This window comes from Zalophus californianus, chromosome 17, assembly GCF_009762305.2.
Source record: "Zalophus californianus isolate mZalCal1 chromosome 17, mZalCal1.pri.v2, whole genome shotgun sequence".
Taxonomy (NCBI): domain Eukaryota; kingdom Metazoa; phylum Chordata; class Mammalia; order Carnivora; family Otariidae; genus Zalophus; species Zalophus californianus.
Window position 1 is genome coordinate 26,882,927 of NC_045611.1, and position 24,245 is coordinate 26,907,171.

General features: G+C 52.1%; 1 protein-coding gene across 3 annotated transcripts; it reads right to left on the reverse strand.

Moving 5' to 3' along the window:
* Positions 1-1,827: 1,827 nt before the first annotated feature.
* On the reverse strand, positions 1,828-24,245 carry ADGRG3 (adhesion G protein-coupled receptor G3). Of its 3 annotated transcripts, none has more exons than XM_027617479.1 (12): positions 24,084-24,245; positions 20,328-20,511; positions 14,222-14,357; positions 12,639-12,785; positions 11,696-11,830; positions 11,105-11,144; positions 10,906-11,006; positions 10,660-10,772; positions 8,359-8,543; positions 8,071-8,164; positions 6,468-6,751; positions 1,828-4,912 (listed from the first exon to the last, which is right to left on the reverse strand). In XM_027617479.1, exons 1-12 carry the CDS (start codon positions 24,142-24,144, stop codon positions 4,800-4,802), a joined length of 1,593 nt encoding a protein of 530 aa, XP_027473280.1. In that variant the 5' UTR covers positions 24,145-24,245; the 3' UTR covers positions 1,828-4,799. The 3 variants fall into 3 exon arrangements, with proteins under 3 accessions (XP_027473280.1, XP_027473279.1, XP_027473278.1); XM_027617478.1 differs by having other exon boundaries at positions 8,359-8,639; XM_027617477.1 differs by having other exon boundaries at positions 8,359-8,654.

Consider the following 24,245-nt stretch of genomic DNA (forward strand, 5'->3'; position numbering starts at 1 on the left):
GGGTGTCTGGAGAAACACCACCCTGACAAGGTCGGACAGTTGCTGCTACTTAGGGGAGACATGGCAATCACCTCAATTCTCAACAGTAAATAATGATTTTAAATTCTGGCCAGAATATTACTCAGTCATGAAAAAGACAGTGTGAAGGCTAAATTAAACTGAGGGAAAGGTCACGGGGCAGTGCGTCCTACGATTACTTCTGGGAATTTGCCTTGGGGTGAGGGTGAACAAGGAGGGGGAAAGGTAAGCGGGTGGTGTGTCAGGCTGATCTCATTCTTCTGTATATTTATTTATTCCCTTTTATCCCTATACCCAATCCCATTCTCTGACCTTCATAGGCACCCATTCTGATCCATTTTTTTTCCCCAAAATGAACACTATTTTGCATGCTGCTGTTTTTAACTCGTGTACAGCATATTGTGTTAATACCACCTCTGTTTCTTTTATTTTCACTAAGAACTGTGTTTTTAGATCCATCCATGTTGCTGTGTGTCCACAGTAGGGACCCACTCTCTTCTCCCAGTGATGGACCCCACCCCCAAACCCCTTTGCCACCAACCCCTTCTTTTCCACTACAGATAATGCCACACATGTCATCGGCCATGTCCCTTTTAGACCTGTAAGAGTGTTCCTCTGGGAGGGGCGCCTGGGTGGCTCAGTCATTAAGCGTCTGCCTTCGGCTCAGGTCGTGGTCCCAGGGTCCTGGGATCGAGCCCCGCATCGGGCTCCCTGCTCAGCGGGAAGCCTGCTTCTCCCTCTCCCACTCCCCCTGCTTGTGTTCCCTCTCTTGCTCTCTCTCTCTCTGTCAAATAAACAGATAAAATCTTTAAAAAAAAAAAGTTCTTCTGGGGTACAGAACCAGGAGCTGATTGCTAAGTGAGTGGCGGCACCCCGTTTTTCTCCAGGCCATGAAAGCTACACTCTACCCAACTTCCTCAAGCCCTGAGAGAGCCTAGTACCCTCGCCCCCTACCCAGCAGTTGACATTATCCAGCTTCCTAACCTGCCCTTTGCCGGTTTCATACAATGAAGATACAGTGAGGTCCCCCTGTCATCTTAAAGGGCAACTCTGTGATTGCTGATGATTTTAAGTGTGTCTTCATGGGCTAGCTTGTTACATGTAGAAAGTTCATTCTCTGAAATTGCCATTTAAAACCTCAGCCCATTTTTCTCTATTAGGGAAGTACCCTTGTTTTGATTTGCAGGCCTTCCTGATGTTAATCCCTGGTTTCAGATGTTGCAAATACCTTCCCCCATTCTGTCCCATGCCTGCTAACATTGCCTATGGTGTCTTCCATGGAACAGAAAACTTTAATTTTGATGTAATTAAATGTACCAGCTTTTGGTCTGATGTTTTGTGCTTGTGATTTTTTGTTTGAGAAGTCTTTCCTTGTCCTTAGGTCACAAAAATATTTTACTACATTAACTTTATCGTTTTGCCATTCCATCGAGAACGTTTACTCTGCCTGGAGCCCATCTCTGAATGAGGAGTTAGGTAGGGATTCTGTTTTATTTTCCTTCATATAATGAGTCAGTTTTCCACCATCATCATCAGACTATCTGTCCCTTATTGGTGATGCCACTATTGTTGTGCCATAAGACCCTAGGTGTGTATAAATCTGCCTCTGAGCCCTTTGTTCTGTTCCACTGGTCTTCTTGCCTATCCCTGCTCAGACCCCATGTTGGATTTACCACTATGGCCTCATAATATCTTTACATCTGCAGGTCAAGTCTTCTTTCTACTCCTTTCATTAAGGTTGACTTAGCTATTTGAGGCCGATATGCCTCCGTACGAAAGTTCAAGTACATTTTGGGGAAATCTAAAAAAAAAATCATTTGAAATCTTTATTGGAACTGCATTGTATTCATAGGTTAATTTGTGAAGAATTGTTGTCTTTTGATATTAAGTTATCCATCTGGGAGCACAGAGCCAGTAAGTCTTCTTATTTCCTGTACATTTGTTATAACGTAATGAAAAATACAAGGAATGAAGAAGATGGGGTGGAGCAGAAAGAACCAGGCAGGGAGGCATGGTGGGGGGTCCTCCTTGCAGATGACCACGGTAGTCTGGAGCAAACCTGTGGCTCAGTCACTTTCACGCTGGGCCAGGGGTCCAGACACCAGGCAGCCCTCCCAGCCAGGATCTCCCTGAAGCCTTCATTCATTCTGTGGGGCAGTTACTGCTATGCCTGCTTTCTGGGCTCAGTAGGTGAGGAACTGGCCCAATGCAAGTTGCAGAGGAAGAATGTGGTCCAGACAGGCTGACCTCAGAGTTTGTGCCTTTAGGCTGGTGCTGCCCACCTCTTAGATTGCTGCTATGGTCGTGCAGCGAGAGCGGAACCCCATCCATCCGCACTGGGCCTTGGGGTGTTTTTTTGCCAGAGCTCCACCTCGCCTTAGCATGTGCTCAGCTTGGCACTCGGAGCCACTTTTAGGGTGACCCCAGGTAATGAGGGATGCCAGCCCCTCTGCCCCTGCCTGGTCCTGGACTAGACAGCCAGTGGAAATGGACACATCCCCACCATTAACCACATCTCCCCATCTTCCCTCTCCATCAGCACCAGGAAACCCAGGCCATTCAGCCGCTGTGGTTTTGTTGCCCCTGCATCCAACTGGGAAAGCCAGAGCCCAGCGTTTCCCTGGAGACTCAGGGTTCGGGGCTGAGGCAATAATTCTAGAACCCAGGAAATGCTCTGGGAGGAAGCATGGGCAGCCCAGGGAAGCCCAGCTCTGCATCAGCCCCCGTGCAGAGTAGCCCTGGGCAAGTTGCTGGACCTCTCTGGGCCTCCATTTCCTCCTCCCACACAGGGCTGGCCCACTTGGCAGGGCTGTACAAGGAATCTGGAAGGGAGCTTTAACCCTTCATACCCCTTCCATGTTACACACAGGTCTCAAAGGTCCATGGTTCACACAAAGGGGCCACCTACTCTTTCTTTAAGCCATGGGGGTCTCTAATACCAGGCTCTTTACTTATGTCACCTCACTTAAAGCTCTCAGGTCAAGGCAAAAACTTGATGATCCCCATTTTATGGGCGGAGCCACTGAGACTCAGAGAGGTGAGGAGACATGCCCAGCATCACACAGCCCCTAAGTAGCAGAGTCAGGATTTGAACCCAGGCCTGTCAGACACAGAAGCAGCTGTGGACCACACAGGTTTGTGTTCAGAGACTCTGAGACTTTGGGGTAAGGGAGCCCAGCCCTCCAGCGTGAGAAATAGATGTCTGTAAAAGTAAGTCTCCAAACCCACCAAGCTTGTCCACAAAACCTGATACAATGTGGCTCCACTTTTGCAATTGTCCACACCCTAGAATTTCTCTTCGACTTGCATAAAGCAGGGGCCTCTGCCTTCCTGCCTTGCATCCGTTTGCTGGGTGGGAGAAGGAAGAAGAGAGGGCATTCACTCGGCACGGGCATCGGGGAGCAGGAGGAGGGCTGCAAGCCCAGAGGCTGTGGGGGACGGTCTCGTAATAGTGGCTTCTCACCTCGGCAGGTGCTTGACCTCGGCAAAGCACACTGGCAAGGACAGGGGTGAGTAGGGAAGGTGAGATGGCCCCAGTGGTGGGGAACTTAAGGCTAGAGGTGGGGCATGATCGTGTGGGGCGGGGCCAGCCAGGGGGCTGCTGTCTTTCTGTCCCCTCCACTCTTTTTTTCTTTCCCTGTGTTAGTTTACCTATTCATTCCTTCTCTCTCTCTCTCTCTCTCTTATCTCTGCCCCTTCTGTTTCCTACTGAGGAAACCAACACGATGTTGCGAAACGGAGGCCCAGCCGCGGGAGGTGACACATACCCCCGCCGGGTCTGGCCTGAGACACTCCCCTGGCTCAGAACCTTGCCCGGCCGATGCCAAACTCACTCCTCCAGCTATTCAGCCAACAGGTGTTTACTCAGGGCCTGAACAGTACCAGGCTCGGGCTGGGCTGAACTGGTGAGTGAGGCTGATCTGCCTCCTCGATTGGAGCTCAGATCCGGGGGGGAAAGCCTGCCCTCTCTCTGCTCAGCCCTGCCCGCTGCCCCCCTGCCCTGCCCCTCGGCCCTCGAGTGTGCAGAGCTCTGGAACATTTGCCCTCCAGCCGACGGTGACGGTGACGGTGACGGCAGATGAGAGGTCGGGCCACACATGCAGCCGTCAGAGTGGGGAGGGGGCTGCTAGTCCCCACTACTGAAGAAGTGGCATTCTCTGAAATTCTGTGTCCCCGGACAGCCAGAGTGTTGGCAGCCCCCTGAACGGTGGGGGCTCATGCGTGAAGACAGGCCCAAAGCTCTAGTCCACAGCTGCCCCAGTGCCTGAGGGGATGAGGGCAGGCCGCCAGAGGGTGGGGGTGTGGGAGGGCAGTGGCCAGAGGGAGGAAGGGGAGAGGCTGGGCTCCTTCAAGGGGCAGCGCCAGCAACAGACTCCGCGGGTACTGAGACCAGGGGGTGGCCAGTGGCAGACATGAGCTGCTTTGCTATGAAGGCAGAAGGTGGGGGTGGGGAAAGGGGGCGGTTCTGGCAGGGGTCTTTGGGTGGGGGTAGGGGTGGGGCGGGAGCACCGCTCTGCGCTGTCAGGGCTTTTGGGGGTTTCGGAACCTTAGACTCCTGCTCTCCTGGATTTGTAGACTTTAGCACCGATCGAAGTATCTGGATGGAACCTTTGAGGCCCGGTGGTCCAGCCTGGTCCCCATCTCCTCCCTCCCCAGCCACATTGTACAAACACGGAAACTGAAGCCCAGAGGGAGACGGGGAGCAGCCTGAGGTCACACGGGGAGTCAGAGCTGAGTCCGGAATGTGCGGCCGGCTCCCAACCTGACCCCACAGAGGCCTCCTATTCGTGAGACATGGTGTGGACTTGGTCGGCTCGGCCCGTGCCAGAAGAGGAGGCTCTGGCGCTCCGGCTGGGGAAGTAGAGCGTGGTGAACCAGCAGAAGATGAAGACACCTGTTGGGAAGGAGAGGGTTGTTACGGGACGCGCGCCAGCAGGGAGAAGCGGGAAGGTGGCAGGTAGAAAAATTACAGTAAGCACAGAAACCGATAGAAAAGTCAAAACGCCGTGTGGGCTTAAAAGGAATTTACAACTCAAACTTGAAGCAACCATAGACCTATTGAGACGCGTTCAAGTGTACTAAGGACCGTCGGGTTTGGGAGGAAGAGAGATGTACTGAAGCCCTCACACGCAGTTGAGACAACTCAGTAGAGTGAAGAAGTGTTCAGGCTTAAATATTAAGGGTGACCTCTGGAAGAACAACGACACAGTCTAGTTTCAAGATGCGTTCCTCCCCAATCCCGGGATGTCCTGGATGTGGACTCATGATTCTTCCCCCGGGGACCGTCTATGTCCCCCACAAGCATTAGCTTGGTTACTCATCACAAAATCTGGTGAGAAAAATACCAGCGTTGTCCCAGCTTTAAAGATGATCAGAGATGAGCCTGGGTGGCTCAGATGGTTAAGCATCTGCCTTCGGCTCGGGTCTTGATCCCAGGGTCCTGGGATCGAGTCCCACATCGGGCTCCCTGCTCCTTGGGAGCCTGCTTCTCCCTCTGCCTCTCTCTCTCTGTCTCTGTCTCTCATGAATAAATAAATAAAATCTTAAAAAAAAAAAAAGATGATCAGAGGGGCTGAGCGATTTGCTGAGGTGGTAAGTGGAACCAGGGTTCAGGTCTGGGTCTGCTTATCCCCAGGGCTACCAAACCATGATGCCACATAGCCTCACGAGGCTCTGGGAGCCAGCCCTGTTTGGGTGGGCCCCCACCCACTGGCTGTGAGACTTTGACTCAAAGGCAAAACGCACCTTGTCCCTGCCTTCTCAGCAGTTTCTCTTAGTCAGGCTGTGATGCTTCTTAAAGCAGTGTGTATGACACAGGAAGCAAAGAGGAACGAAGAAGGGGGAGCCATCACCCACACCCCTGAGAGGGTCAGAGAGGACCCCTGTTGATCGTTTCCTCCGCTAATCACGTCCCTCTGCAAACCCAACTCCTTACAGACTGTCCATGTCATGTGGCCGTCATGTCACGTGCCCCTGCCCTCCTGGTCACAGCTGATTGGACCAGAGATGGACACCTTGCCCACGATGGCCTGATCCGATTCTTGACTCTCCTAAGAACATGGACCAGGCTGAATCAGACCACCCTCCCCAGCTAGAGAAGGTCATGTCGAATGGAAGAAGCCATTTGGGAGCCTGGGTAGGAAGGGGCCAGCAGAGAGAAGGAAGGAGAGTCCACAGAGAGAAGAAGGTGAGAGACTACATACAGCTCCAGAGCAAAAATAAAGTATCTGCTTTGGTTTGGGTGGCTTTTCCTGGCCCTGGTATCAGCTGCCAAGAGGTCAGCCAGCCTTCCCGCCCTGGGGTCCTTGAGACAGCCCTGGATATTTGAAGCCGGTACCCTTGATTCGAGCCAGCCTGAGTGGAATCCTGTTTCCACCCCCACCCCATACCCCCAAAAGACCCCCTCGCAGACGAGGCCACCCATCACCTCCCTGGCCCAGGAGCCTCACCTTGCAGGGAGTTGAAGACTGCGAAGACATAGATGGTGGACCGGCCCAGCGGAGTGAGGATGGCCAACCACCAGGTCACACCCACCAGGCTCGAGAGGCCCAGCACCGTGAAGACCCCCTTCCAGTTCGGTCCCTGCCCCTTGCCTGCTGTGGCACTCGGCAGAGTGAAGATCTTCCAGGCCACCAGGCCCAGGACCACGGCGCCGAAGAGGAAGGTGACAAGGAAGTAGCCATGGACGGTGGTGTAGAGGGCAGAGGCAGTTGCCTTCTCCCGGAACCAGCACCTGGAGGAGGCAGATGGCTGCCGGGGCTGGAGACGTGCCCCCGCCCAGCCAGCCCCCGGCAGTCTTCCCTAACCGACCTTCTGTGACCAAAAAGACCCCTTCCCCTCACTGCCACCCACCAATCCCCCATTCTCCTGGGAAGGGGCTGTCATGAGGCTCCAGGCTGCCATCTCTTTAGACCGGGGAGTGCAAAGGGGCCAATTTAGCCCCCAAGACATGTTTTGTTTACCCTATATCATGTTGTAAAACAACTGGATTAATGACCACCCTTTAAAAAGTGGGAGGTTTGGCATAAGCATCCAGATTTATGCTTTCTTTTATTTTTTAAGATTTTATTTATTTGAGAGAGAGTGAGTGGCGGGAAGTGGGGGTGGGGGAATGGAGAGGCAGAGGGAGAAGCAGACTCCCCGCTGAGCAGGATGCGGGGCTTGATCCCAGGACCCCGGGATCATGACCTGAGCCGAAGGCAGACGCTTAACCACTGAGCCGCCCAGGCGTCCCTTTGCTTTTCTTATAAAAGCATACACCTGGCAGCTCTATGGATGCCCTCCCGAGGGACATTAGATGGGTATGTGACTGCCTGTCTACTACACTCCCCACCTGGGCCACCATGTGCACATATGTTACCTCCCCAGCCCCTGTGGCCCCTGCACTTGAGGCCCTAGGGACAGGACCAAGACCCCACCAGCTTCCCTCAGCACAGAGCCATGGGCCCGGGGCAGGCACCCTGGGAGAGGCTCAGCTCAGCTCCATGCTTCCTGCGTTGCAGGGCAAAAGGCCTGAAAGAGTATGTCCGTCACCCCCCATTGTACAGATAAGGAGACTGAGGCCCTGCGAGAGGCCAGGCTAGCCCACACGGCAAACTCAGAAGCCTAGCCTAGCTAGAACCAGGCCTGCCACCAAGGCTGAGCAGATTGTGTCCTGCACAAGGGCACCTGGCTGAGGGGACAGGTGAGGCTGGAATCCGGCTCGCCCTCCACTCCCCAGGCTGAGCCCCTGGCATGGCAGGTTGGCAGAGTCGGGGGGGGTGGGGGTATCTTCTAAAATTTGCCCAAAGGTGCCATATGGGCTGGTGGTGGCCCAGGCTAGAGCAAGGCATCCTGCCTCAGCTCGCTCTCTCCCTTCTCAGACCCCCTGTCTCATTGCACCTTTTCCTTCCGGTCCTCAGTTTACCCCTCCAGACCATGAGCTGGCTGGAGGACCCTTTGCCTTGACGTAGTCTCTCTTCCCAGCTTTCCCGCCTCTCCCCACACCCCGCTGACCCGGACCTGTGCGGCCAGGAGCCGGACGCCACCCCTGCTCGCCCAGCCCCCACTCACAGCTCCAGCGTGGTGACGTCGCTCTCGTCGCGGATGGCATAGAGGCCGTAGCTGCCTGCACTCCCAGTGCCAAAGACGATTAGGGCAGGCAGGCCTGGGCACAGCGGGAGGAGGTATGGCATCGCTGGGGCTCCCTTGGCACGCCCTCCTCCCAAAGCCCCTCCAGCCGCCCGCCCCTCAAGCCCTGAGCCTGTGTGAGAGAGGGAGACCCCTCCGGGCCGTCGGCAGCTCTCTGTCCCACCCCTCCCACGGCCAGCCATGCTCTCCGCCCACCCGAGCTGCACCTACCCCAGCCCACGAGGCTCAGCTTCAGGAAGTAGTGGCCGAAGTAGGTGTTGAAGACCTTGATGACGAGCAGGTAGAGGTGGAAGGCTTCCAGGCCCATCCAGGTGAAGGTGCAGAGTAGGAAGTAGTGGAAGACGGCTCCCCGGACCCAGCAGGTGGCATCCGACTGCTCGGGGCCATGCCCCACACTGACAAAGAAGGCGAGATTCAGGAGAAACAAGCTCATGCTCAGGGCCACGTGGATCTTGGGGGCATCTTCCGACTTGAACCTCTGCCGGTAGAACCTGCAGTGGGAAGGGCTGATGAGAGGCGGCAAGAGCTGGGCCACAGCTCCTCTCGGGGAGGACCTGCACCCCAGCGTCCCCACCCCACCTCCCCTGGTCCGCCCCTGCCAGCAGCCGGCGGGTGAGTGCTGTCAGGCTCAGGGTTAGGAGCGCTCTCTCTCCTGGCCCACACGGCCCTGGGGGACCCACATGCTGCCGGCCGTATGCCTCCACTCCATGCTCTAGCCAAACCGCACACTTTGCAAGTCCCTGAATGCATTCTGCTTTTCCACCCCTCCCAGACTTGGCCTCTGCTCTTCTCTCCGCTCTCAATGCCTTCAAAACTTCCCTGGGCATTTCCTTCTCAGGGAGCTGTCTCTGAATGCCACTTAGCCAGGCTGATTTGGAAGTTTCCTGCAGCGCAGGGTAGCCCCCTCCCCTCCCCTCTGGCTGTGACCTCGGGCTAGTACAATCGGCCCTGTGTGCCTTGGTTGAGTGAGTGGACGGACCTACCTACTGGGCAGAGAGGCAGGAGGCCGGGACGTATGTCAGAATTCCTAGCAAACTGGATCCCAACGGCTCTCACTGGAGGGATGGGAGCCCCGGGTGCCTGGACGGGAGCGGAGGGCTCGTGTCCGCCTCACCTGAGATGCCAGGGCCCACCCGTGACAGTCGGTGATGAGTCCTCCCGGCACGCCAAGCCCGGCTCGCTAGGTCCAGCAGTGCGGCCGGCTGGCAAGTCATGCTCAGCTTGTTGGGGGTGGGGTTTCTGCTCCAGGCCCGGGCTTGGTGGGGGGCAGGGGTGGCACTGCTCACACTCATACTTTAGTCTGAGATGGAGGGGGTGAGGCTAGAGGGGGCTGCAGCCCAGGGCCAGATGGGGACAGAGGCAAAGAGGCACGTGGAGAAAGGCCGTGGGAGAGCTCCAGACGAACGCAGGAGATCCCAGGGCTGCCCTATTCAGCCCCGAGTCAGAAGCCGGGGGGCCAAGGCCGCCTAGGGCATGGGGCTGCTCTCACAGGCTCCTTCAAGCTGGCCGTTCCTGTGGGTCCCTCAGCCCTGGCTGGGACCCAGACAGCCTGAGCACAGGCCACACTGATCTCTGCCTGTCCTGCCCCTGCTCCTCCTTCTGGAAACAGACTTGGGTCTCCCCGAGGAGCACACTTTCCTGCTCACAGCCCTGATGTTTGGGTGAGGTCGGCCCTTTGTTAGCTCAAACCCAAAAGCAGGCACATGACCTGGCCTGGCCAATCAGTGTAATCCATCCCTTGACCACAGTGGCCTGTTCAGTCATGGGCACATGACCCAAGTTAGACCAGCAAAACTCCACTCTGGTATACACGGGATAAAATTGCATAGAACCACACACACACACACACACACACAAATGCCTGTAAAAAATTATGGAAGTTGTATTCTAGTTACTAGCACTGTACCAATGTCAATTTCCTGGTTTTGATATGATACTACAGTTATAGAAAATGTTATCACCGGGAAAAGCTGGATAAAGGAGCCAGGGGACTCTATACAGTATTTTTGTAATTTCCTGTTAGTCTATAATTATTTCAAAATAAAATGCTAAAAGAAAAAGGCTTCAATGTTGGAATTTCATTTAGAAAATTCGCCGCCTAGGCAGCTAAGAAGCTGTGAGGCAAGCCCAGGGCTCCCCAAGGCCCCTGAGGGTGAAGAAGCTGCTTGACATGGCTGACAAAGGAGAAAGCAAAGTTGGGAGAAGCAGAGGGACAGCAAGGCCTGGGGGCATCCTTGGAGCCCCTGGATCCAGCCATGCCTGAAGGGAGCGCCATTCCATAAACCACATATTCCCCATTGTGTTTAAGTGAATTTGAGTTCAGTTTCTGCCACTTCCAACTGAAATGGCTCTGACACATTTCAACCCCCAACCCCATCTTATAGATGAGGAAAGTAAGCTTTGGAGAGGATATTGGTATAATGCTGCACAAGCAGGGGGCTTTCCGGCCTGTTCTGCTCCCACCCTTGAGGAAAAGAGGGAGACGCGGGGTGGGGGTGGGGGATCACCCACCTTAGGACAGCGTAGAGGACAATGGTAAAGGCCAGGAAGATCATAGAGGCTCCACAGCCAGCCTGGGAAATGCGAACGAGGAACTGCACGGTGGCCCGGTCCAAGATCGGCTTCTGTGGGCAACCCCCCCCGAACCGGGACCCCATCAGTTGGAGGCCAGGTCCCACACATCCCAGAGGCCCTGGCCCCTGCCAGGAAGCCTCAGTGCCTCCAGAACTGCTGGGATCAGGGTGGGTGGGCTGTTACCAGCAGCAAAGCAAAGAAGGTCAGATGGTCACAGCGACAGACAGTCCTCTTGGCTCTGAGCTCCGTGGAGCAGCCTGTGGAAGACCAGTCTCCTGCTGACCCTAGAGGGGGAGGGAGGGGAACATAGGAGAGTGTATGGGAATGTGGGGGAGTAGACGGGACCGGAGAGGAAGGAAGGGAGGGGAGAGGCTCTGCCTACCTTTAGTCACATCCCAGAACACACAGCTGAGGGACATGTTCTGCAACCAGAGAGTGGGAGTCAGGGTGGAGGCAGGGGGAGGTTGGGAGAGAGGAGAGGAGAGTGGGGGGAGGGGAAGGGAGAGGACAGCGTGCCCAGCCCCTGCCCCGAGTGTGCATTGGGTAGAAAGCAAGGCTCACCCCGTAGATCACGCAGGAACATGAAGTGCCCCATTTGGTGTGCATGGATCAGCATATGAGAGGTGTGGACATGGTGTGGGGCTGCAGGGGGCTGGGTAGCATGTCTGTGTATGCGTGCCTTTAGGGGACCATGTACGTGGGTGGGTGTGTGATCCCGTGTGCGCACTCATGGGTTTGCCAGGTCCTCGGTGGGCCTCTGTAAGCACAAGTGGGAGGGTGTCTGGGGGTTGAGGGGACGTTCGTGGGCAGGTGGCATGTGTCCCTGGGTGCACCTGTGTGTATGGTCTTAATGGCCGGGGGGATGTGGAAGACTGGGAGGTGCAGAATCCTACACCTGTCTGCCCATATGCTTGTGGGTGACCACCCGCCTGTCTGCCCCTCAGTAGCTGCCAGGCTTGGGTCGGGGGCTCACGGAGGGTAGGTGCTGGTGGGAGAAAGTGATCTCCAAAGGCTCAGCCAGCCTGCTGACAGATATTCCTCCCAAACTCAAGCCCACCAGGCGATTGTTCAACACGCGGCTGCCATCCTCCAGGCTGAGCTGGGGGCCCTGTGGAGGGAGATGGAGGGGTCAGGCTTCAGAAGGCACTGTCCCAACCCAGTCCTGTTGGGAGTTCCTAGGAACCTCCAGGACCCATGGCCCTTGCCTGGAGAGTAAAGTCTGTGGCTGGGGGACCAGGGGACCAAGGGGTCATGAGCAACCTTCTTCCTGCTGCCCCCTGCAGTCTCCTGCCCAGGCTGGATCACTGTGGGCCCTACACCCCAGGCCGACTGGTCGCAAAGCCATGCACCCAACAGCTCTCCTTTGCTGGCCCCAGAGCTCCTCTGCCCTCTTAGCTGGAGGAGCGCAGGGCTGGAAGAAAGATCAGCCCCAAATGGAGGGCAGTGGGTGCCTACACCAGCACTCATGGTGCACTGTATCTACACCTGAGTGGATCACACACCTCTGGGGATGCCTGCCTGGGACACATTTGCAAGGTCACGGTCATACAGGAACACACATGACTGCATGTACTCCAGGACTATGAACGAATATGCATGTTTGTCCATGCACAAGGACACACAAGGGGACACGAACGCTTGGGATGCACATATAAGTCCAAGGACACTGGTGTGTGGGATCCAAACATCTGAGTGTGTGTGACCAGTGTGAGTCTGCAGTGCACAGACTCCAGAGACAGAAGTCCGGGGTGACCTCGGGCTGATTTAGAAACGCTCTCCTCAGGCTCATCACCTCCTCCATCCGCATGGGGACCCACAGTGAAGACTCCAGAGAAAGCAAGCTGGGGCACAGGTCCCTGGTGAACTGAGCATTGATCCACTGAGCTGCCCTGAGCCTCCTCCAGTCCTCTCCTCACCTTGAAGAGATTCCCCGGACTGGTGTCCAGGACAGTGATGGCCAGCAAGACCTCCGACCTGTTGCTCTGCAGGGATTCAAAGAGGCTCCTGGGCAGCCGGACTCTGTCGGGGTGTTCACGCTCATCCTCTGTCACCTGCCCTGGAACCTGGAACCACAGACCCCGGAGCTCCCATCTTACCCCAGGGTTCCAGCCCCCGACACAGGGTTCTTGCCATTCCCCCACTTGGGAGGGGAAACTGAGGCACTGGGTGGAGGGGCAGCACCTTAGAGCATCACTCTGAGAGGCAGGACACTCGGGGGCACACTGCAAGCTCAGCTCTCTCCAGGCTGTGAGCCCCTAGACAAACCACAGTGCTCATGGACCCTCAGTTTTCCCACTAAGGAGAATGGGGCTAACCAGGTGCCTGCATGACTACGCATCGGGGTCAGGCTCAAAGTGGGCTGTGAAGGTCAGTTTGCAAGTGTGGGGGGAGGGTCAGCTGTGGTGCACTTTAGGCCAGCATCCTGCCAGCCCCTGTGCTTACACAGGGCTTTAGGGTCATGGTGTCTGGGTTCTGACCTGGGAATAACTGGAAATAATAAAGCTCCCAGGAAGAGAGACCGCGAGAGCAGAGGCAGAAATGACAAAACTTTACGCGGAATGTGATTTCCACCTCCGCCCAACAGCAAATTTTGTAAAAGCTAAGAATGGTTAAAATAGTAAAATAAATCTCACTGGTAATTTGTTCATTCTTGACCTCGTTGCTACATTGGGGCTGCAGCCTGGTCCCACCGGGTCTTGCCTCAAAGGCATCCCATGGGCGCTGGAACAGGAGGAGCTAAGGTTGGAGGCAAGGGACCCAACTTCCTCCTTCCCAGGCTGGACCCTTGTCAAAGGACGTGGGACTGTCTCTGCGGCCAACGGGTGCCCCCACGCAGAGGGCTCAGCCCCTTGGGTCACATCAATAAAGGCGCTATCTTTCATGTCCCCTTTTCCAGACAGACCTAGAAGGACCTCGATGATAGCCAACTCGCCTGCCGCCTGAACTTCCACCCTCAGCTTCACCCCTTAAAGGGGGGCTGCACCCTCCCTGCACCCAGCACTCCCTGTACATTAACTCCCATAACCTTGAAGGTGGGCAATACCGGCACCATTTTACAGAGGGGGCAACCGAGGCTCATAAAATTTCGGTCATGCGCCCAACGTCACATTAGCTGGTAAGGAGCAGAGCTGGGACTTGAATCCAGACCCGTGTAAATCCAGAGCTCATCTTACGGATGAGGGCTCTGGGGCCCAGCAAGGGGAAGGGGTTTCCTGGAAGACACCAGTCCAGGCCTGGAATCCAGATCCCCTGACTCTCAATTTGGTGATCTTCCAAATTGTACCAGCCTCGTGCCCTGGGTCGTCTGTCACCCGGATCCACCCATCCAAGCAGCTCAGTAGCACCTGTTAGCAAAGTGGCAGAGCACTATCAAATGGGACATGCAAGGGATAAGTTTTGGTGGGCACCAAGCGCAGACCAGGAGTCTCTCAGAATTCGGAAAAATACGTCTGAAGGAAATGGAGCCAGAACCCGCCAACAGGGATCGGGAACTCTTCACCTGGGAGGGCGTCAGAGAGAAGAACAGGTCTTCTGAGACGTTGGTGCTGACATTCTGGACAGCAGCCTTCAAAAAAGACATGTTCACTATGCCCGACTGACTCTCCAGCAGATGGTGCTCAAATTCCAGCCAGTACCTGCAAAGGGCCGGGGAAGAGGGGACAGGTAGGGTCTTGCAGGCTGAGTTACCCACTCCCCTGGCCCCCAGCCTGGATGATGGGAGAAGAGATGCCATGGGCAGCCACCATCAGGCTCTTGGGGTAGGAGGGGTGACCCAGAATATCAAAGGAAGGACCCTGGGATCACTGCAGAAGGGTGGCATGGGAGCAAGCCAGGCTGGTTTGGGGGGATTTCAGCCAGGGGTCCCTCTGAATAGTGTTTGTGTTTGTCTTTTTTTGTAACAAAATATATATAACATAAAGTTTACCATTTTAGCCATTTTAAACTGTACAATGCAGTGACATTGAATACATTCACAGTGTTGGGTGACCATCACCACTATCTAATTGCAGAACATCCTCATCACCCCTGACCCCATGAAGCAGTCACCTTTCTTCTCCTCCCCCAGCCCCTGGCAAACACCGAGCTATGAATCTGCCTATTCTAGAAGTTTCATATAAATGGAATTGTACGGTCTCTGGTCTTTGTGTCTGGCTTCTTGCATTTAGCATGTTCTCAAGATTCATCTCGGTTGCATAAGCACGTGTGGGTATTCTATTCCTTGTTAGGGATGAATACGCCGTTGTGTGGAGAGACCACACTTTGTGAATACATTTATCCACTGATGGGCATTTGGGTTGTTTCTGCTTTTTGGCTGTCCTGAACAGGGCTGCTTATATTCAAGTCCAAGCTTTTGCTTGAAGACTTGTTTGGAATTCTTTGGGCCATATACTGAGGAGTGGAATTGCTGGGTCACACGGTCATTCTATGCTTAACTTCTCGAGGAACTGTCGAACTGCCTTCCACAGCAGCTGTACCAATTGATATTTTCACCACCCACGTTTGAGGGTGCCCGTTTCCCCACATCCACACCAACGCTTGACGTTCCCCATTTTGTCTTGTTTTGTTTGCAATTGCTGTCATCTTAGTAATTGTGAAGTGGTATCTCATTGTGGTTTGAATTTGCATTTCCCTTATGACTCATGATATCAAGCATCTTTTCATGTACTGATTGGCCTTTATATACCTTTATATATTCCTCTGAGTATCCCCAACTGTGGGATGATAATTGTGTGATATGAGTGCCAACTTGCACTTATTGAGTGCTAACGGCATACTGGGAATTCACCCTTTGAAGGCTGAACTCTGCGGCAAATGACTTACGGCAACTGAACTGGTGGAAGCACAGGGAACACAAAAGCTATTTGCCATTTATTTTATCACGGCCCCTGTGCCATCAGCTAAAAGCAACACTCCCCCACCACGCCCCACCCTCCACCCTGCTCTCCATGGTATTGAAACTTCTCCGTGGCCAGAGTTCCTTTTCCCAAGCTAGGATCCTAAGATGTACCGCCTACCTCCCCTTAGCAATTCTCAACAGGTGAGGGCTGAGGTAGCAATGGGAAAGAAGGGGAAGAAAGCAGATACAGCCAGATCAAGGCTGTTGGAAAGGAGTGGCTATGGAGGGCTTGACAGGGAGGCAAAAGGGAGGCTTGTATTTTCATGTTTTTTGAACAGTCGCAGTTACCAAGGGAAGAAACCCAAAGAAACCACAGAAAAAATATTCTACAGTATAAAGAGTAAACCATGCAAATATGTGCAAATGTGCTTGGGTGGGGTGGACCATTAGAACACCATCCAGCCAGAAACAGCAGGATGAGATTGTTGAAATCTGTTGATTGAGCTACATGAAGAGTCCAGCTTTTATTTACCTTTTAAAAATCTAAACAAACTATTGTGACTTTCACCAAATATAGTGAATTATAACTGTATATATATATGTACTTAATTGTATTTCTCTCTATATATAGATACACACACAGACATATATATATATATATATATATATATATATATATATACACATAGATATATGCACTTAAAAAATTCTTTGGCCTCACAAAACAACACAATGCCCTTTCTTGAGGGAAGATTTCTTGATCTGGTTCTCAGAGCACTTAAAAAATTGTTTTAGTTGTGAAATGGAACATATAGTCAGAAAGTCTAAGGCATAGATGTACAGTTGAATTTTCAGTGAGAAATTTGACATCCACTTAAACATCATCTTCTTTGTCTGACATAGCTACGCAGGTATCTTTGGTTCCTGTTTCCATGATATGCGTTTGTCCCCACTGTCCCTTTTTTTTTACATTGTAAGTGGTGTGAGATCCAACAACTTGTCTTCTACCTAGGAGGAGATATCTTGATGTTCTCCAGATCTCTGAACACCCAGAAAATTCCCCGAGGTGATGGGCCCCTGAACTCTTGTGGGGTTTATTTCTCATCCTCTAGTTCACATTTGTTGTCCGAAGGCATCTTAACTACTTGCCACTTTCTACTCATCAGCTCCAATCCACATGATGTTGCCAATATAGTGGACCAGAGCGATGCTATGTAGAGTGTCAAGATTAATAAGGTCTCTGTGAACTAAGTGATGACAGAGATCAGGAGAATTGACAGAGCCCACAGGAAACCGTGACAGTCTATTGTTGACTCTGCCAGGTCAAAGTAAACCATTTCCAGGAGCCCTTGAAAGCTGGTTTAGAGAACAGTGCATTAGCCATGGAATGTATCGATTGCCGGGGGTTGTGTTGATTTCCTCTGGGACAGCAGCCGCAATTGGACTCACCACCTGATTAAGTGTAGGCTAGTTCACAGCCATTCCCCAACATCCGCCTAACTTCTGGTGAGTTAAGATAGACGGTCATAGGCATCACCACCCCTGAATCTCTCAAGTCCTTTATTGGTGGCATTATTCTCTGCAGTTGTCCCCAGGGATGTACTTTGGTTTCTGTTTACTATCTTGGTAAGAAGACATTCCAGGAGCTTCCATTTAGCCCATCAATGGAATGCCCTCCCAGAGGCAATTAAATGGAGAAAGCATTCTTTTCAACAAATGGTGCTGAAACAATTAGACATCCAAATGCAAATCATAATAATAATATAGTTAGACATCTACCTCACACTGTGTATAAAAAATTGACTCCAAATGTATAACCAAATTATAAGAGCTAAAACCACATACACTTACAGAAGAAAACTTAGAAAATCTGTAGCTGGATGAACATTTCTTTGATATGATATCAAACACAAACACACATTTAAATTTGACTTCCTCAAAATTAAGGGCTTTTGATCTTCAAAAGACATCATTGGGAAAACAAAGAGACAAGACATACACTGAGAGAAAATATTTGCAAATTGACATCTGATAAAAGAGTTGCCTCCAGAATACATAAAGAATTCTTAAAACTTGGGGCACCTGGGTGGCTCAGTCTGTTAAGCATCTGCCTTCGGCTCAGGTCATGATCTCAGGGTCCTGGGATCGAGCCCCGCATCGGGCTCCCTGCTCAACGAGGAGTCTGCTTCTCCCTCTCCCTCTGCCCCCCCTCCACCTGCTTGTGCTCTCTCTCTCTCTCTCAAATAAATAAATAAAATCTTTAAAAAAAAAGAATTCTTAAAACTCAGTGGTGAGAAGACAAAACTCAATTTAAAAGAAGAGGGAAAGATTTGAGTAGTCATTTCACCAAAGAAAAGATACAAATGGTTCATCAGCACATGAAAAGATACTCAACATCACTGGTCATTTGTGAAACACAAATTAAAACCGCAGTGAGCTACCACTGACACTCCCGGGAGGGCTTAATAGTCAAAAGACTGACAATGTTGCAAAAATGTAATAGAACTACAGCCGTTTTTCATGCTGATGGAAAAGCAAATGATACACTTTGAGGAACAGTTGGGCGTTATTTATAAAGCGAAGCATATCAGATATCCCAGCAATTCTGTTCCTAGGCATTTACCCAAAAGAAATGAAAACATACATCTACAAAGATTTGAAGTCAAATGTTCATGGCAGCATTATTCACAATCACCAAACTGGAAACAATTCAAATTTCCATCGACTGATGAATGAATAAACAAAAGGTAGTACGTCCACACAATGGAATATTACTCAGTAATAAAAAAGGACAAACTACTGATACATGCTAATGCATGACTATAACTCAAAAACATGGTAAGTGAAGGAAACAAGACTCAAAAGACAGCATGTTGTATGATTCCCTTATAGAAAATACCCAGAAAAGGCAAATCTATAGAGTAGAAAGGAGATCACTGCTTGACTGTGGCTGGGTATGCGAGCAGGGATTGCTTGCAAACAGGCATGAGGGTCCTCTGGGGGCTGATGTCAGTGTTTTTAAAATGATTGTCTTAATGGTTCCATACACGGTACCATATACCAATTCAACTGTCCTCTAACAATGTATAGACTGGATAGTATGTAAATTGTACCTTCATAAAGCTATCAAAGTTAATAAAAAGAAATGAGATACCACTATATCCTTTCCAGAATGGCGAAAATTAAATGACCAATAATACCAAGCTTCGCAAGGATGTGGGGTAACTGGGACTCTCACAGGTTGGCAGGGAGAGTATTAAGATTCATCATACGTCTGACTTTGACATCAATGCCACCTCGGAGTATTTACCCAAGAGAAATGAACATGTGTGTTCAGGAAAAGACATGTACAAAAATGTTCATGGCAACTTTATTCATAAGAGCTCCTGTTAGGGACGAAATATTTGTGCCCTCCCCGCAAATTCATATGTTGAAATGGGTTGAAGCCCAGACCGGCCTCATGGGGTTGTGAAGGTAAAGAAGGTAATTTGGTTAAATGTTAGATGTGGGAACAGAATCCACATCTTCTGACCCCAGAGCCTCGCTTTTTCCAAAGTGCTTATCCCCACCGTAAGGCAGCACAGAGAGGAGCTTCCAGAACAGCCTCCCAGAGCTAAGAAGCCTACTGAAGCAGTTTCAGGTGGGGAGAGCAGTGTTTTCAGGCCACGGAAATGATGTAGCTCTATCAGATTGCTGTCCGAACACTGAGCCTGAGAACACAGGGTTTTCATTCATTTTTTTCAACAAACATGCATTGAGTGCCAACTATGAGCTTGTCCCGAGTATCTTGGAATCATGGCCAGCTTTGATTCAAAGGCAGAGGAGGAAAGAGAGGCAAAAATATTTTTGGAGCTGATTCTTCGAGGTGTTGTATTCTAAACCCCTTCTTCTCTCTCACCCCCTATCTCTTAACCTTTTGGTCTTATCAGTCTCGGTCTTATTGATTCTACATCATATGATATTTCTAATCCATCCCTCCTTACCAGATGTACAGTGCCCATTGGTGGTGATGGTGGTGGTTCAGCCTTCACTCCTACCCAGACCACTGTGGTTGCATCCTACCTGGTCACGTCTCTGGCATCACCACCCTTGTGCCCTTCCCTGAAACCTGAGCAATCTTTCTCAAATGCAAAATTGACCACGTTCTTCCTCTGTTTAAAATATGTCCTTGCTCTGCCCCCTCCCACATTGGTATAGCTTACCTGACCCTTCACACTTTGGTCCCTGCTTATATTTCTAGCCTATCCCCTACCCAACCCACCTCCCCATCATTGCCTCCATCCCCAGCACTTCACCTTTTCACATTTCAAAGCACTGTCGTTCTCCCCCAATACTCCCTGAAGTTCTGATACCTGTAGCCCCTAACATTGCTTGGATCCAACTAGAGAATTCCTATGCAGTCTTCAAAGCCTTTTTGTGAGTCGCCTCCTCCATGAAGCCTTGGCAGTCTTCCTTTCTTTGAGCGAACCTGGCACCTCGTCCACCCTTTTCTATGATCGCACTCTAGAATCATCATCATTTGGACCCATGTCTGACCTTCCACAATGGTAGGGATGGGGGCTGGTTCATCTCTGCCTCCCCTGGATCAGAAAATTCTCAGTGAGTGGAGCGGAGGGAATGTGGGTGTCAAACAAGAGGGTGGAAAGATGAGTTAGGAGCAGCATTTTCAGAAGCCGTAGGGGCTGAGAGCTTGGTCCCTTCCTAACAGCCTCCCTGCCACCCTCGAAGGATCCCCAGATCCCTGTTCTAGGTCAGAGGGTCCTCTTACCTCTGCAAGTTTTCCAGGTTACAGCCTTCATTCCCTGACTGCGTGCACTTTGTGAAGCAGCTAGCAGTGTTCTCCAGGTGGAAAGATTCATACTGGCCCTTATTGATGAGCCCCAGGCAGACGTTTCTTGGTTGCTCAGGTTGCCTCCTCGCTTGCTCCTGTTTGTTGCTAGAATATTCCATACCTGAAGGAGGGATGCAGAAGGTGTGAATGGGCTGGGTGGGGAGGCAGTAAGGGCAGGGTGTTGGGGGCAAGATGCTCAGGCCCCAGGGTCTGGCGATGTGGGCTAGAATTACAGTTCCATCCATTCACACTATGTGTACCTGAGCTGGACTCACTCTCCCGGGGCCTCAGTTTCCGAGGCAGAAGGAGATATGACCTCCCACTTCATAGGGCCAGTGGGATGCTTTGGGGAAAGTGTGTACAAAGGGCTTGGCACATGGCTCTGTAGATTAAAGCATTCATATGTTAGTCCTATTGCCCTTTACTGCCTCCTCCAGGGAGTCTGCTGGGCTTTCCACAGTTGTTCCATATCAGACATTCCAAAGCCCTTGCAACTGTGGCCTCGTGGTATAACTCTTGGGCATATTCTGTCTCAGTTTGACTCTTTCTCCTACATTCTCATATGACCCTCACAGGCTGCCTCCTGGGGGAGGGAGAGAACATAGCACACTGAGGGCCCCTGGAGCACGGGGACTTGAGCAAGGGCACCAGCTAGCAGGAGGCAGCTCCAGGACGACAGACCAGCTTTCGTGACTTCCAGTTCAGTTCCCCTTTCACCTGGTATGGGGATGGAATGGAAGCTTGGAGTCACTTACCAGCTGTGTGGCCTCAGGCAAGTTACTTAAACTCTCTGAGTCTCCCTCTTCTCGTCAGCCAAATGGGACTAATAATACCTTCCTTGTGAGTTTGGGGGAAGATTAGGAACATCCACGTACATAAAGGATATAGGTCATCATAAATGTTCAAAGAGCCAGTATCATTTACTCCAGGAGGTGAGAATGTCATTGTAAAACTATTTATATATTTGTGTATTTACATTGGATGTATGCATATGTCTACATAGTTACCTCTCTCTCAACAAAATTAATACAATGCAGAGTGGTTTTTTTTTTAAACCGGACACAAGACCACAAAATGAAAAGTAAAAGTCCCCACAGCTCCCAGCTCACACTCTAGAGTTCACCACCTGCAGCAGCTCAATGCACAACCTTGGGGACATTTTCTATACGTAGGCAAGTATTTTGGTGTAAATCACTTAAAAATTTACATGAACGGGATCACTTAGTAAGATATCTTGAGGAGCTTTCCATATCAGCACCTACTGATCCCCCTCCTTGATACGCTTGCACACTATTCCACTATGTGGGTGTTGTAACACTTTTTCAATTTGGTCCTCTGTTGGTGGACTTTTAGGATCATCACTCTTTTTTTTTTTTTTTTTCCTATTTTGAACAACACTGCTTACATCTTTGTCAGCTTGGGTTAAGAATTCACAGAAAACATTACGATCCTAGGAATTTCTGGGTCAAAATGTATGACCTTTTTAAAAAAGGGGTAGGTAAACGGCGCCTGGGTGGCTCAGTCGGTTAAGTGTCGGACTCTTGCTTTCGGCTCAGGTCATGATCTCAGGGTCCTGGGGCTGAGCCCTGAGTCAGGCTCTGTGCTCAGCGGGGAGTCTGCTTCCGATTCTCTCTCTCTGCCCCTCCCCCCCCATGTGCGCATGCTTTCTCTTTCTCTCAAATAAATAAATAAATCTTTAAAAAAGAAGATATTCATGACACTGTTTAATGGGAAGAAGCAAATGCTAGATGAGCATGTATGTAATAGGATCCACGTTTGCTTTTTAAATAAAGGAGGAAGAGGGAGAGAGATGAGGGAGAGGAAAAGGGGGGGTTGCCATTCTCCGCATAATCCTAACCCTCTGTATGCCCGAGGGGTTACAAATGGGTGCCGGTGGGCACCCGGACCGGTGTTAACAGAGCCTCCCTCCTGGCCTACCATGAAATTTCAGCGCAGTCATATAGGTGAAGCTTTTGGCAAGTACAGAAAAGATCTTTTTTGTGATTATTTTTTGAAGATGTTGGAAGCATTTAGCCCAGACAGAGAGAGCCTGGCCCGGGCCTGGGCAGGATGCTGCCAGTCCCCACCTCAAGACCCGCGCTACCCTCCCCCATCCTGCTCTGCCCCAGCAGCTGGCCTCCAGGGACCACCTCAATCCAGGTTCAAGTGGGGAGCGGCCCAGAAGTCAGGGGTGGTACCTGCCCATTCCTTAGGGCTCACCACCAGGGGCCTGCTTCCCTCCGCCATAGCCACAGCCACCTCAGCACAGAGCCTGGCACGGCACAGGGGTCCCCAGCAGTGGTTTCAGAATGAATGAACCAATGGGCAGACCCATAAATGTCCACCAAAGAGGCAGACTTACCTCTACGTATAAGCCTCTCAAGGCTCTTCGGGCGATTCAAATGGCTGGCACTTTGCCCACACACCCACATCACCATAGGTAAACTCAGTCACTCGGGGAGCCTAGAAGTCCCAACCAGTGTACTCACGGCTTTTGTGCAGGGCCCAGTGTCCCTATGATGCCCTCTGGGACTGGACAATAGCCACCACTGGTGACTGAGTTACTGAATCTGTCAAGTGTTGCCCGACGGCCGGCTCTGCCAGGAAGACAACACCGCCATTTGGCCCTTTTTCTGAGCCAGGGACTGAACTTTGCATTTCACCGAATCTCGCAACATTTGAAGTTTCTTTGTGTGTGTGTGCGTTTAAGATGTTATTTATTTATTTGAGAGAGAGAGCATGAGAGAGAGAGAGAGAGAGACATCATGAGCGGGGGGCGGGGAGGGCAGAAGGAGAGGGGAGAAGCAGATGCCCCGCTGAGCAGGGAGCCCGATGTGGGGCTCGATCGCAGGACTGAGATCATGACCTGAGCTGAAGGCAGACGCTTAACCGACTAAGCCCCCCAGGCATCCTGAGAAGAAGGTTCTTTGAAGCCCAAAGAGGTTGACCCGTGTGCCCAGAGCCGCATGACCCCCTGCTTGGCAAGCAGATAGGATGCTCACGGATTAAGAACAAAACAGGAGGAGCACTCAGGGCACGGCGGTGGGAGCACTTCCTCTGCCTGAGGGGGTCACTGCCGACATCACAGGGCCCCAAGGAGGGTAGGCGAGAGCTGACCAGGTGGGCCAGGGGTGGGCTCGGCTTTCCCGGGCGAAGGGTAGCCAAGAGCAAGGCCTAGGGTCCTCAAACTGCTCTGGAGAGCCACCGCACGTGTGTGTGCAAGGCTGACAGTTGGGGTGGGGTCTTGTTCCGGGAAACTGGGGACCGGGGGGCCATTGCTGGGACAAGGAGAGGGGAGTTGGGGGGGGGGAGTCAAGTTGGAGGGAGCCAGACAAGGGGGTGAGGGAGGACAGTACAAGCCCCAACTGGCCTCAGCCTCCAGAGCACCCTGACCCCCTTCCCCAGAAGCTTGGAGGCCAGCTGGGTAAGAGTGTGTCCGGGGCCCACCTGTGTCCCAGAGCCAGGCCTGGCAGGGAGCCACAGCCAGAGTAGGGGAGCGGGGAGCTCTGTGGGGAGCACAAGACCCCTGAGACCCAGCGCTGACCCAAGTTTATCAGGACGACAACGCAGAGGACGAGGTGAGAGAAGGTGCCGAGGCCATTGGGGTGGGCTCCTTGGACGGACATGCTCTAGACACCCCCACCCATATCAACTTCCCTGGGTCTCCCAGCGGATAAGGAACCAGCTGCTCACCTGAGGCCCAGAGCAGGAGGCGTGAGAGAAGCAGGACCCCCAGGACCCTGGGTGTCATCATCCTTGGGCAGCCTTGCCCACGCTGGCAGAGCCCTGCGTCTGAGTGTCCCTCTGGTCCCAGTCTCTGTGGTGTGGCCTGCCCCCCCTCCCTATCCTCCCCCC

Coding starts and splice junctions, on each gene's coding strand:
- ADGRG3 (XM_027617477.1), bottom strand. CDS start 24,144: ATGATGACACCCAGGGTCCTGGGGGTCCTGCTTCTCTCACGCCTCCTG. Junction 20,512..24,083: donor CCTCCTGCTCTGGGCCTCAG/GTGAGCAGCTGG, acceptor TCCCTCCTTCAG/GTATGGAATATTCTAGCAAC. Junction 14,358..20,327: donor AACCTGGAAAACTTGCAGAG/GTAAGAGGACCC, acceptor GGCCCTTTGCAG/GTACTGGCTGGAATTTGAGC.